Here is a 12,905-nt window from a genome sequence, read left to right as displayed (position 1 = left end):
CAACTATTGCTTCTGCTTCATGCCACAATGGGGCAGCAAAACAGAAATGAGAGGGCGGCCTTAGTGCTGGCTTACATGGTGGTTTTGGGCTGGTTTTGTTTGTTTTCATACATGAATTAACCTCTGTATGATCATGTGAAGGAAATACATGTTGAGAATGAGTTGCTAGACAGCCTATAAAAGTGTGTCTGTGTGTGTACCGTTAGTTCATATGATCCTTTCTCCATGTTACCTTAGGCAGAAACATACTTAAGGAGAACTGAATGGCGGAAAAAAGCAGCAGTAAACATGACTGTGTGAACTTACCTGCTGTCTCTGAATTCTAACTTTCGTGGATAATTCAGTTATTTTTATAACACAAATACGTACTATCTAAGCTTAATTGTGGGCTTATGCCATGGTTCTGGGGGAGATTTTAAAGGTTTAGTCCAATTCCTGAAATATTTTGGATTAGGGCGAAGTCCCTTTTTTCACAAGTCACCATTTATACATGGATGTGCTCGTGGAACTGTTATGCACAGTTTTCGCTATTTCTTTTCAATGGGGGCAGTTCCCAGAGCACAAAGGAAACAGTGGGAACATTTTGCGGTGGAGAGAGCTCTCTGGTTGAATGAGAGACTCCGTACTTAACCTCAGTAAACCATGTGCTGCAATGTATGCTTTTGAGTATCAGACTGCCTATTTTTCCATCCGCAGATTTCCAGCCCTTCTATTTATCTTGAAAATTGGCATCTCATTTATCTTTTTCTTTGTACTGATTTTGCTTTCTTGTGTGCTCTTCAGGTAAAAAGCCATACCTCTGTAGTTATCCTGAAGAAGATACTCCTGTGGCAGCTGTACAGCTCAACCATGGAAGAAACAAAACACAAGGAAATTATGTCAGTGAATCTAAAGCAAAGATACCAACTGTGGCGTCTTCACTAGAAAACAAGATCAAACAACGCTTTCCAAAATATGTGGAGGGCAAAATTTCCCCAGACTTCAAGAGGTTGACATTTCAGCTAAGCCAAGATCTCCCTTGCTCCAGTCGGACTGTTGACTTTGTTTCTAGTACAGGCCAGATGTGTTCAGATGTGAGATTAGATTTGCAGACCCCATTAGAAATGCATGATAAACACCCTAAAGAGAACCATCCTGATCTGCAGGAGCACTCTGTGCTCAGTAAAGACGTTGACACACAAGAGAAAATTCCATTAGATCTGAGTGAAAAGTCAACAAGAGCTGATTCATACAATAGGAGTTTTACCTCAACCTTGCAGGCTGCTTTGATTGTCCATCCATGCCCTTACTGCAGTCATAAGACCTATTACCCAGAAGTCCTGTGGATGCACAAAAGAATTTGGCACAAGGTCAGTTGTAACTCTGTAGCTCCTCCTTGGGTTCTGGAAAATGGATTCAAGAGTATTAAAAACCACACGGTTTTTATGGCGAGAAGTGGGCGCACTGGACCCCCTCCTGCTCTTGGTGGGAAAGAATGCCAGCCCTTAGCTGTTGCCAGATTTACACGTACTCAGGTGCCGAGTGAGTTGTCGGGATCTAAAACCAGTTCTTCTTGTCTTATTGTAACTGGTAAAGCTGGGACTATGCCTAAGGAGGTACCATCTACTGGCAACTATGGCCCACAGTCATCCGGCGTGGATGGGTACAGGCAGTCCAAACTGAACCACACCCATGAACAATATAGCACAGTAGCCCAACAACCTCAGTTAAAAGCAAAATTTGAAGTGAATTCCAAGGTGATGCAGGCAGGATGCTTTAGCAGAAGTTCCTCCTCTTCCCATACAGTTATATCTAGACCCAGCTCACAGCCCTCCAACAGCAAGCAAGCAGAAAAGTATATAGTCCCCCAAGTAAGTGCTGGGTTTCCCCCTATCAGTAAACATTGCAGTTCGGATGCAGGGAAAGCCAAATTTGTCTCTCCACCTCAGTACCACTCTCCATGTAAAACTGAGCCATATGTTCCTCAAGAAGATCTGTCAGTGCCTCCGCAGGAAGCTAGTACGAAGCGAGAGAATGAGATGAGGGCGCTGACAAATTGTACGGCAGGATCCAGGGCAAGTCCACTGATGCAGCCTCAGCCTAATGCAGCAGGGCCTCCTTCAACTGTACATTCCATCAAACAGGAGCCACCGTCTGAGGGGCATGAGAAGCGTTTGGACATTTTAAACATCTTCAAGACCTACATTCCAAAGGATCTAGCTACTCTCTATCAAACATGGGGTGCCAATAGCCCTGTAGTGGACCATGCTGGTAAGAATGCTAAGAATTCTTTACAAGAGTTTTAAAATTCATAATTAAAGTAACTGTTAACATTATGGATTCCTTCAAACGATGTGGTGTGAAGGTTATAAACACATTCTACTGTTTTACTTTGTCACCGAGTCATTTGGAGATATATCCCTCGTGAGGTGCTGGATTATGTTATATTCTATTCTTATAATTTAGTGCACAACAGAAAAATTTAGTATTCCTGGGTGGCACAGTTTTGGGGCTGCAACACTGCCCCCACACCCATCCGATTCTTTGCCTCCTGACCTGTACCCTTCTGAATGCCACCAGAACGGTGCATCAGTCACATCCAGAGAGTGTTCTGAGTCCTGTGGAGGTTGTGCTGTGCATGATCTCCCTGGGCCTCAGGAAGTTCAGTGGTTCTCAAACATTTTCAGCCTGCGGCTCCCCTGATCTCTATGGATGTTGGTCACGGCTCCCCATTCATTCATTCATTCATTTATTTGATTTATACTCCACCTTTCCCCCCAAAGGACACCCAAGGTGGCTTATATAACCCCACTTCAATTACCTCCAAAATTGGGATGAAGGTGTTATAATTATACAAACAATCATAGAAAAAGTGAATTTGAAGGCACCAGGGAACAAAAAACTAGAGAAGCCGGAACTGCCAGCACCCGAGGTTTGTTAGCAGCAAACCTGGAGGATTTTGGAAAGGGACTTTTTTGTTTCTTGTAAAGGGGGGGGGGGAGAAGCGAAGAAATTTGCTGGGGGAGGCAAAGACTTGGTTTTGAGTGATTCTGCTTATTGCACACTGATGAGAAACAGAGACCCAGGCTGTAATCCTAAACACTCTTTCCTGGGAGTAAGACTAATTGAACACAATGGGACTTACTTCTGAGTAGACATGCATAGGATCATGATGCCAGAGACTGTTCATCTTATAGTAGCATCCAATGTGGGATGCCAAAAAGAAAAAAAAACCAGGAGAAAAAAGAGGATGGCTGAAAAGCAATGTGTATTTTTATTTTTTAATCATTTTGGGAGACAAAGCTTGATTGATCAAGTGTGGCTTTTTTCTTTTGGGGGGGTGGAAGGGAGACGAGAAAGAGGTGATGATTCTTGGCTAAGTGGACACAGAGTGAGACCACAACTCACTACCAAAGTAGATAGTAGGGGCATGCTCGCACATACACCCCAACTGAAACACTCACAGAATCCACCCCACTTCCCCCAGGCTAGACAGAGGAATGCAGACTGTGGCATTTGGACCTTCTCCCCCCCCCCCACCTCCATGACTAAGAACAGACTGTCAGCCCAATCCTATCCACACTTTCCTGGGTGTAAGCCCCATTGACGCTAATGGGATTTACTTCTGAGTAGACATGCATAGGATTGAGCCCAATCCTATGCATGTCTACACAGAAGTAAGTCTCATTACTGTCAGTGGGGCTTACTCCCAGGAAAGTATGAATAGGATGAAGTTCTGGGCTCCCTCTCTGTTAGGTGGAGGGAAGTCCCTCACTGTGTGCACTTACTTGTGGAGCCCCCTTTATCTTTGAGTTTCCCTCCCGGTCTGGAGCCTGCTAGGAGGATGATGCGCACCTCCCTCCTGACTGGGAAGGAGGCCAGAAGCTAGAGGGGGCTCTGTGCTGATCAAATGCAGCACCCCCATCCTGCCACTCTCCTCTCCTCCTGCTGCAGAGAGACCCAGCCAGTAAGCAAGGTCCCACGCTGAGCGAGCTTGCCAGTCAGATCCTCTCTGGCCTCGGGCTCCCCTTGGTCTGGAGAAGGCTTGGCTGGTGAGCAGGAGCCTTCTCTGTACCGGAGGGAAGCTTCCTTCCTAGTACGGAGGAGGCTCCTTTTCGCCTCCTCTCCAGCCAAGCCTTCTCCAAATGGCTGCTGATCTCTCTTTCTCTCTCTCCGGGGGTAAGCCTGATGCTGGGGAGGCTCCACCACCCCCTCTCCACCATGTTTCACACTCACCTCATACTGCCCCACCCACCTCATTCACAACTGCAGCTGCTGTTTTTCCCCATGAAAGCAACAAGCAGAGAGGCCACTACCTGCAGCTGACCTGCTATGTTCACATCTCTCCTGGAGATACCTTACGCCCCTGGGGGCTTTCTCCGCCTCCCCAGACCATTGTGATGCACAGATTAAAAACCTCAACCTTAGAGCATCACTTCCAGTTTTCCAGGAAAAACCATTATTCATTTATGTCAAGTTGCAAAATATATATGGGAACAAACAGGAAAAAAGTAGCAGCCATTTATACATAGGCACATTCAGAGCACAACAGCAGCAACAGTGGTTGGAGGTCTAACTGCAGGGAAAAGAAGCTGAATCTCCAAACTAGGTTGGTTCCTATAGTTTACGCTGTGGCAATCTTAGCCAGGAACTTTGTTACCACCAAAAAGCTAAATATACCAGTGCTTAGAGTTTAACAGTTATGTGCACAATAAGATAATAGGGCAAGGGAATAGCAGGTACTTAGCCTCACGGATATGTCTTTCCTGTGGGACTCTGCTTGTATAAATTGGTTTTGAAATCTACTTCCTTTTGTTCAGTGCTCTAGAGTAAACATCTTTTTTAATCCTAGGGTTTTGATTGCTAGAGAGCACAAAATAAATATAACGGTTACACTTAACTTACAGAGGACCCAATCCTATCCAACTTTCTAGCAGTGGTGCAACCGCATTGCAGCCCCGAGGTAAGGGAACAATTGTTCCCATACCTTGAGGAGGGCTCCGAGACTGTCTCCCCACCACAGGTTGCAGCGCATGTCCCATTGGCATGGCTGCACCGGCAATGGAAAATTGGATAGGATTGGGCCCTAAAACAGCAAAGATTTTAAGAAACTGCAACTAGATAAATATAATGAGATCCTTTTCTGAAGTGTTTCTTGCAAACTTGTACATGCCCACCGACCTCAGCTTGGACCATAGAAATATAGTATATATGCAGAACTGCAAAGGAAGAAACTGAGACAACCGGTAGCACTGTATCTTCCATAATAATTGTTTTAAATGTATATCACCTTAACTTGTATGTTAAAAGTTTCTGTTGTTTAGGCCCCTTCCTCATGTTCTCTTTATGTGTGGAAGCTTCTGGGCCAATCTCTTCCTTTGCTGTGAAGGCACTTCAGAAGCCCCAGGTTATGTGACTATTTTTTGGCAGGGATAGTCCGTGGGGAGGTACTACAATGTGCACTCTTCCTATATGGCTCTGGGATTCAGATGCTAACCATACTGGCAAGGGCCCATTGCAGCAGCCTCTATGCTGTGACTGTAAATGCGAGAAGATACTTTGGATTGGGAGCTTTGGCCAAAGTCCTTCACTCTAGTTCTATATGTTGGCTTCCCAGAGGTAGAAGCAAAACTGCTGGGGATAGTGAGCCAAGGACAATTCCTAGAGCATGATGATGATGTCATTATACAAGCAAAGCAGGCCTTTCTCCAAATCTGACCACAGGAGCATGATTCAGCAGCATAACACACCCTACAGTTTCCTGGAGTTGGGCTGTGAATGCTATAGAACAGGCCCAAAACCTGCTTGGCAAATGTCAGCTAAAGGCCTCCATCCTTCTACTACGCATTGGAGATTGATCTTGCTGGCCACAGACCTGTGTTGTTGCTATGCATGTTTCATCCATCTGTGAAATGTGTGATTTCTCTTGGGTTCCCAGTAAGGAATTGAGACATTTATAAGAAGGAATAGGGGGAATTAGGATGCAAGTGGGATATGTTTTTGAATGTGTAACTGTAGACTGACTGATTTGTCTCAACATTCAAGGATGCCAAATTGCAGGGGGAAAATTGCAGCATTGTTAGACCAAAGCAGGATATGAACTTCATCACCCTCCCGTTTAAAAAATAGGATGTAACTCAAGCACACAATTTATTTCTCTGGAACATTACTCATCTTCAACTTCTGAATATTCAGTGTACTTCTCTTTTTCAGTAGACCTTTATTAGTCCCAGTAGAACATTCCCTTATGAATGTTTAAGTATCAGGAGGAATTGGGGCAGGTTTGGAGCTTTGGCTTTTTACATTTTAAATTGCCCCTGTGTTCTCAGGAGACAAGTGCACAGTTTTGTTTCCTTCTAGTAACAGTGATTTCCCCATCCCTCAGAGACGTAGCTACAAGTACTGCAAGAATATCAGTGCTAGCTATTAGCATTTGTATTATGTCAGGCATTCACTAGCTTGATGCTTGCTTAAGAATTTCTAAAACAACAGCAAAACAACAACAAAGAAAAAAAACCCACCTCAGCTCCGTAAAGGTTATTTTTCTGTTTTACTGTTGGTGTTATTCACAGCAAAATATAGTATTAAATGTGACACTGGCAGCATGGTAATTACTCCTGATTTCAAAGGAATTCCCCCTATATGAAGAGAAATTGAAATTTATGTAAATAAAAGTGACTAATATTTATACTCATCTACATCCTCTTAATATAATATAGTTTACCCTAAGAGTTAATTTCACAAAGGCGGTGTTGTGATCTGCATAATACCCTGGGAACGGCTGTTTCTCCGTTTGCTGGGTAAAGCACATTCTCTTGACACCCATGGTCTACTTTGGACAAGTCCAGTATACCACCAGTGAGCAGATTCCTTTCTGTGCCTTTATTCTGCACAAAGAAAACACATGCAAGAGAGAAAACTAGTAAAAAAAATGGTTCTCTTAGTAGTTCAGAGTTGTAATCAGATTGTAACTACAGGTCCAACCTTGTTATACACAGATTTTTTATACACGGATTTCACTCAACATGAATGGCCACTGCAAATGAGAAAGAATGTGCTGATCCCTGGAGAAGGGGAAAAATGCATCCCTTTAAAATCACAGTTTAAAAACTGCTTTTTGCTGTTGTCAAGAGACGGTCATGCAAGTGATTACAGATATAACCTAATTATCCATGGATTTTTCACTGGGGAGGGGGAATCCACTCAATTCTATCTCAAGCTGATGAGAAGTACCTTTTAAATTAAAGGAAAACAGTCATTTAATAATGCAAGAGAGAGGGCAGTCGGCTGACAATCATCAATCATTCTCTCTCCAGGCTTCACTCCTCCCTTCCCCCTGAAAGAAGGCTAAATGGCAGTGATTATCACCTCCTCCATTCTTTTCCCCTCACTGCTGCTCCTGGTGAAGGGAGGTACTGCTGCCTGCTAGTGAAGCCTTAGCTCCTGGAGCGAGACTGATTGTCTCTGTGTGCATTACAAAGGTCAGCAAGGCTGTTTTTAAATCACTTAGCAAAGGGACATTGTTTTTTAGATTGATTTGCTTTTGTGTGTTTTTTGCCATCCACATGAGTTCTGAGAATGGAACCTTCGTGAATAATGAGGCTCAAGCTGTATGTTAAAAATGTTTATTTGCTATATGTCTTGGGGTCAGTTTAGTGGCTGTTTTGACCTCCTGCATTGCCTTATAACGAGATGATAAAAAATATATATATTTAACATTTGTATAGCGCATCTCAAGTGGTCCACATACATTGTCTCAGTAATTTATAAGATTACCCTGGAGCACTGGTGTCCAAACCTTCTGTCTTTAGTGAACCTTTTCTGCATCGGCCTGTCTACCTGGAACCTTTATTTGTTAAACCAAACATTGTGCCTTTTAACCTACCGTATTCTAAGTTCTTGCAGGGTGGTAGCTAGGCCTGTTGGACTTTACCAGGGGTGCCCAAACCCTGGCCCTGGGGCCACTTGCGGCCCTCTCAGTGTGGCCCTCAGGGAGCCCCCAGTCTCCAATGAGCCTTTGGCCCTCCAGAGATTTGTTGGAGCCCGCACTGGCCTGACGCAACTTCTCTCAGCGTGAGGGTGACTGTTTGACCTCTCATGTGAGCTGTGGGATGAAGGCTCCCTCCGCTGCTTGCTGTTTCATGTCTGTGATGCAGTAGTGGCAGCAAAGGAAAGGCCAGTCTTGCTTTGTGTAAGGCCTTTTATAGGCCTTGAGCTATTGCAAGACATTCATTCATATAAGTTCATCTTTAATATATTCATTTATGTAAACTTATGTAAATTTATTCAAATTTTAAATGTAAATTAATTCTTTTTTCCCCGTCCCCCGACACAGTGTCAGAGACATGATGTGTCCCTCCTGCCAAAAACTTTGGACACCCCTGGACTTTACCATTGCCCTGAATGAATGGAGCACCCCTTAGAATGCACTCAGAGACCCAGCAGAATTAGGAAGCTATCTCTCAGGGGAAAGTATCTGCATTACAGATCCTATAAGTAAAGAAGCTTTCACGAGCTTCAAAGAACACTTGGGTTTTCCTGGAACATAATTTCCTTTAAAGTCTGTTCTATGACTAGTTCCAACAGGGTTAAACTTCCTTATTATTGCTTACATGGTAAACTTCAAAGATTAGGTTTCCCAGGAATGTGTGGTGGAAGAAAAGTCCAAATTCATTTCTAAATGTATTCACAAGATGCCTTCTGTTTGAATTACACAAATCTTCCCAAGATTTTGCACACCATGGTGTATGAGAAAGAGAGAATGTACTCTCTTTGTGTGTCTTTCTGAAGAGCAGCTTCAGAAGAGGCTCCACGCACATGGTTACACAGTTTGACATTTATCATGTAAAGGAGCCTCTTCTGAAGCTGCTCTCCTGATTTAGGAAATACCTGCTTTCTCTACATGGGAGAACCTTAATTTAAAAGATGCATCATGTACAACTGACAAAGTAAAAATCATCTTGCAATGACTTCATAGTACATCAAAAATGAACACAAGGGAGAGGAGGAGAAGCCAACAGTGGACGAACAGACATGTCCCCAGGAGCTCCTGGGAGACAGTTTTCCCCCCCCCCAAATACTGCAGGTCTGAAGAGGATCTGAAAATCTTTGTTAGGAGAGACATGATCTTCATTGGTGCAGGTATCTGGGAAACTGAAAGCCCGAGGGGGGGGGCTTTCTTCTCAGAGGAATCTAACTGTTTGTGACAGTATTGGGGGAGGTGCAGTGATCTGCAATTAAGCTGCTGGCTCCGTGCTGAGGTGCCATATGGAGGGGGGGGGAAGCGTGAAGTGTAAAGTTTAAACTGGAAATTTAAGATAAGCAAGTGTTAATATTGTCCCCAGCTCTGATTGACTGATTTGGCTAAAAGCCCTGGATATATTGGAGGCGTTAACGAGAGACTTTTTAAGGAGGTTGAAAGTACTCTTTTTCTCTATCGTGGAATAAATTATTTATTATCAATTATTATTATGATTGCAACTTTAACTTGGGTGTGAACTAAAATACAGAATTATTCTTGGACATAATTGGATATAAATATAATTCTCATTAGATTTGAAAGAGCTTTGTTTTCTCTGCCCCAGAGACGGTGAGACTGTTTTGTTTTGTTTTTCTCACCGTTAACCGCACTGGACTGTTATCTGCAAGAGGTATGTAAGGAATGCAGATGGCAGAGAAGTAATGATGTGGTGGAAGTGAGGAGAATAATATGTTGTGGACATCTAGTGGACTAGAGAGAAATTGCAAAATGGACTCTGTTCCAGAAATGTGGATACAGAAAATCTTGATTAATATGGAGAGATTGCTGGTTATGGAGCGACAACAGCTGAATTGGTCCTTGCAGATTCAAGCCAGTCTGGAGACTCTTTCCCAGCACATAGATGTCTGTAAGGAACAATTGGAAGATGTGAAGAAACAAGCAGAAGATAAACGAGGGAGTGAAAACGCGGACAAGGAGGAAAATCAACAGGATGATCAACAGGACGAAGAAGAGGCACTGATGGAGATTAAGGAAGATAAGATGGACAGAGTAATAGGAGTGCACAAATCACAAAATTTGTTGGAACAAGGAGAAAATATATCCCAGTTAACTGGAAGAATGAACACACTCTATATAAGAAAGTGTGGATTTATCAGATTCTGTTATAGAGATAAATTATCAAAGATATTACAGGAGAAAAAATGGAAAGTAAGAAAGAAAAAGAACCCTGAGGGGTAATCTGAGGGTTAAAGAAAATTGGAGGATTTATTCAGCCAATAACAATGGTCCAAATTTATTTGAAGGGGAAAAAAGAATACATATAAAATTGATAAATATGAATTAGAATGTATTAGAAAAATATAGCTGGAAATGTAAACATGTGGAAGAATTGTTTTATATGTGGTTATTATGTCAAAAAAAGTGTAATTAGATTGGAGAATTAGATGGGAGTTGAAATAGCTGAGGTGATAATTTTGGTAATTAGATTATTTTGTTTTAATATTTTAATTTAATTTTAATTATTTTGTTTTAATATTAATGAGCAATTGAAGTTAGTTTACGCTTGGTAGAAAGTGAATATTTAGAAAATATAGTATAGCACATTAGGGAAAATTTATTGTATATTATATAAATTAATGGATAAATCAATAAGAGGTAGAAATAGATGAGTAAGTAGATTAGGAGATATCGTATGAGTCATTAGTAATGGTATATGGTATTTAGCACTCCTAAATGTATGTTATATGTTTGTATGTTTTTGTGTGTTAATATAAAAAAATAATTAAAAAATGAACACAAGAGTCTTTAGAGGCAGTGCACATGAAATGGCCATCATGTGAAGGCTGTTGTAATTTGCTCCCTCCATAACAGCACATTCACATGCAGCAGTTCCCGGTGTAGTTTGAGGTAATTAGTCCACTCCTGGTTCTCCACCGCACCCCCAAGGTTTTGCATGGACACAACCAAGGTCCCATGAACAGTGTGGTAACTTGCACAGAGAGAGACAATTACAAGAGAAGTTTAAAGCAGCTTCTTCACGGCAGATGTTTTTGTGTGTGCATGCAATTTTCATGAACCTCACATTTTTACACCCATCTGCACTTGATAAGTAGCAAAATCCTCCTTGAAGAGAGCTTACCCTGGCAAAGTTTGGTCCTTGGTACAGTTGCAGTGTCTGGAAGCATTTCACCTGGTGATAAAAGGCAGACACCAAGAATAAAGGTGCTAAATGAATTAGCATTTAGGTGTTTATAGTAAACAAACTGGCAGCATTTTCATGAGAAGGAATATAGTTCTAGACCTCACCCTCTTAGAGGTAGTGTCATTTCAAAATGTTACCACATAAAGTCCCCCCTTCCCAGTAAAACCTTCCACTAAGAAGTAACCTGATATATTTCTTTAAAAAAGGACCCTAAAATACAAGAAAGTATCATGGCTGCTTTGCTAAGTATGTGTATAGGCTGGTAGACATTTTTGCTGGAATTCGTTCAGTAGGTCATAGAAAGTCATGTTTATGCTATCTAGGCTATGGCTACTGTTTGTAGTACATTCTGGTAGCACTCAGTGTCTGCAAGGTAGAGATTTCTTCTGATAGATGAAATCCCTCTGTGTGTGTATTGACTTTTAATATTTCTGAATTGTCTGTCTGAGTTGTGTCTGGAGTGATATATTTTCATTTTCAGTGAGCAAAATCAAATACCACTTATTTTGGTTTTTGCTTCCTGGAGAAAAATTTGAAAAAGTATAACTCCTACTATTTTATCTTTATTTTTCTTTCAGCAGTGTTGGCGCATTAGAAATCTTAAAACTTCACTGACAACCCTTTTCGGTTTTTTTTTTTTTTTTTTAAAGCAGGACATTCTAATGGCAAATAAAATCTCCCCTTTTTTTCTTGTGAGAAGAGACTGTCTTACTAAAATAGCAAGGAAGATGCTCAAATATTTTGAGAAAAGAAATAATCCAATAAAAGTCAAATGTGTCCTTTTTGATCAGAGTAAAAAGGCAAAGACCAGCCCTTTAAGTCAGATACTGTAAACTGACCTTTGGAAAAAAAGAAGAGGTTTGAGTCATTTTCCACAAATGCTAATGGCCTAGAAAACATGTTTATCGAGGGCTGGCAGAAGACTGCTGTGTTGCTACTAGCTCAAAATGTCCACCCTGACACTTTGATTCACAGATGTCTTCCATCTGTGCCAGAGGTCTGGGGTCAAAGCGGCACCGGCAGGCAGGTAAGGCAGGGCTAAAGGTTTGATCAGTGTGTGATGGCTCCACTCACTCCGCATTTGTCTCCGAGGTATTGCAGCCCAGGGGGGACAGTCAGGCTCTGGTTCTACTCACTTCCTATTATCCATGTGACTTGTCTCCGCCACGCTGGAGTCACTTTGATTTGCCTGATGTACTGCTTGACAAAGCTGGGTGATGGCTGAAAAGTGGATCCAGCTGCTATGAAAAGCGCACACCTGACATGCCAGTCCTGGTGCGGGCACATCATGGGGAGCATTTTTTAATTCAATGTAATTTATGCATTCTTGCAGTCCTGTGTGTGCCTGGCCTGTCAGCCGGTGCCTAGATGAAGGCTGACAGTTGTCATCCAGGGCCTGAAGGTAGCCTCACATAATGACACATTAGACATACTAATGATGTTTTCCTCTGGCATAATGTTTTCTTCTCAACTTTCCTTATTCCTCTCTTTTCCCTCCTCCCTTTCTCTCCACCACAGGGATGCTTAGGACACAAACACGCCAAGGAGACTATCTCTGCAAAGAGTGTGGGAAGGGCTTTACCCAACCCAGCCACCTCAGGACTCACATGAGGTCTCACACAGGTACCTTTTCCTTTTAAGTCCTTCAAGAGGGGTGGAGGGAAACCCTCAACTAACACCTTATTCACCTTGCCCAAATCCCCTTTACTAACTGAAATGATTTTTAAAAGCTTGCCAACATGT

At 42.3% G+C, this 12,905-nt stretch overlaps 1 protein-coding gene across 4 annotated transcripts in view; it reads left to right on the top strand.

The window, feature by feature from the left end:
• Nucleotides 1–12,905, top strand: part of ZNF516 (zinc finger protein 516) — a 154,892-nt gene that overhangs the window by 128,372 nt on the left and 13,615 nt on the right. For all 4 annotated transcript variants that reach the window (XM_066626114.1, XM_066626116.1, XM_066626115.1 and 1 more), the window contains exons 3-4: nt 784–2,250; nt 12,681–12,785. In XM_066626114.1, coding sequence (XP_066482211.1) covers nt 784–2,250; nt 12,681–12,785 — 1,572 coding nt within the window. The remainder of the gene's footprint in view (nt 1–783; nt 2,251–12,680; nt 12,786–12,905) is intronic.

This window comes from Tiliqua scincoides, chromosome 4 (genome assembly GCF_035046505.1).
Source record: "Tiliqua scincoides isolate rTilSci1 chromosome 4, rTilSci1.hap2, whole genome shotgun sequence".
In the NCBI taxonomy this organism is placed as follows: Eukaryota; Metazoa; Chordata; class Lepidosauria; order Squamata; family Scincidae; genus Tiliqua; species Tiliqua scincoides.
The sequence above is the reverse complement of the archived record's forward strand: the minus strand, read 5'-3'. Positions and strand labels throughout refer to the sequence as shown.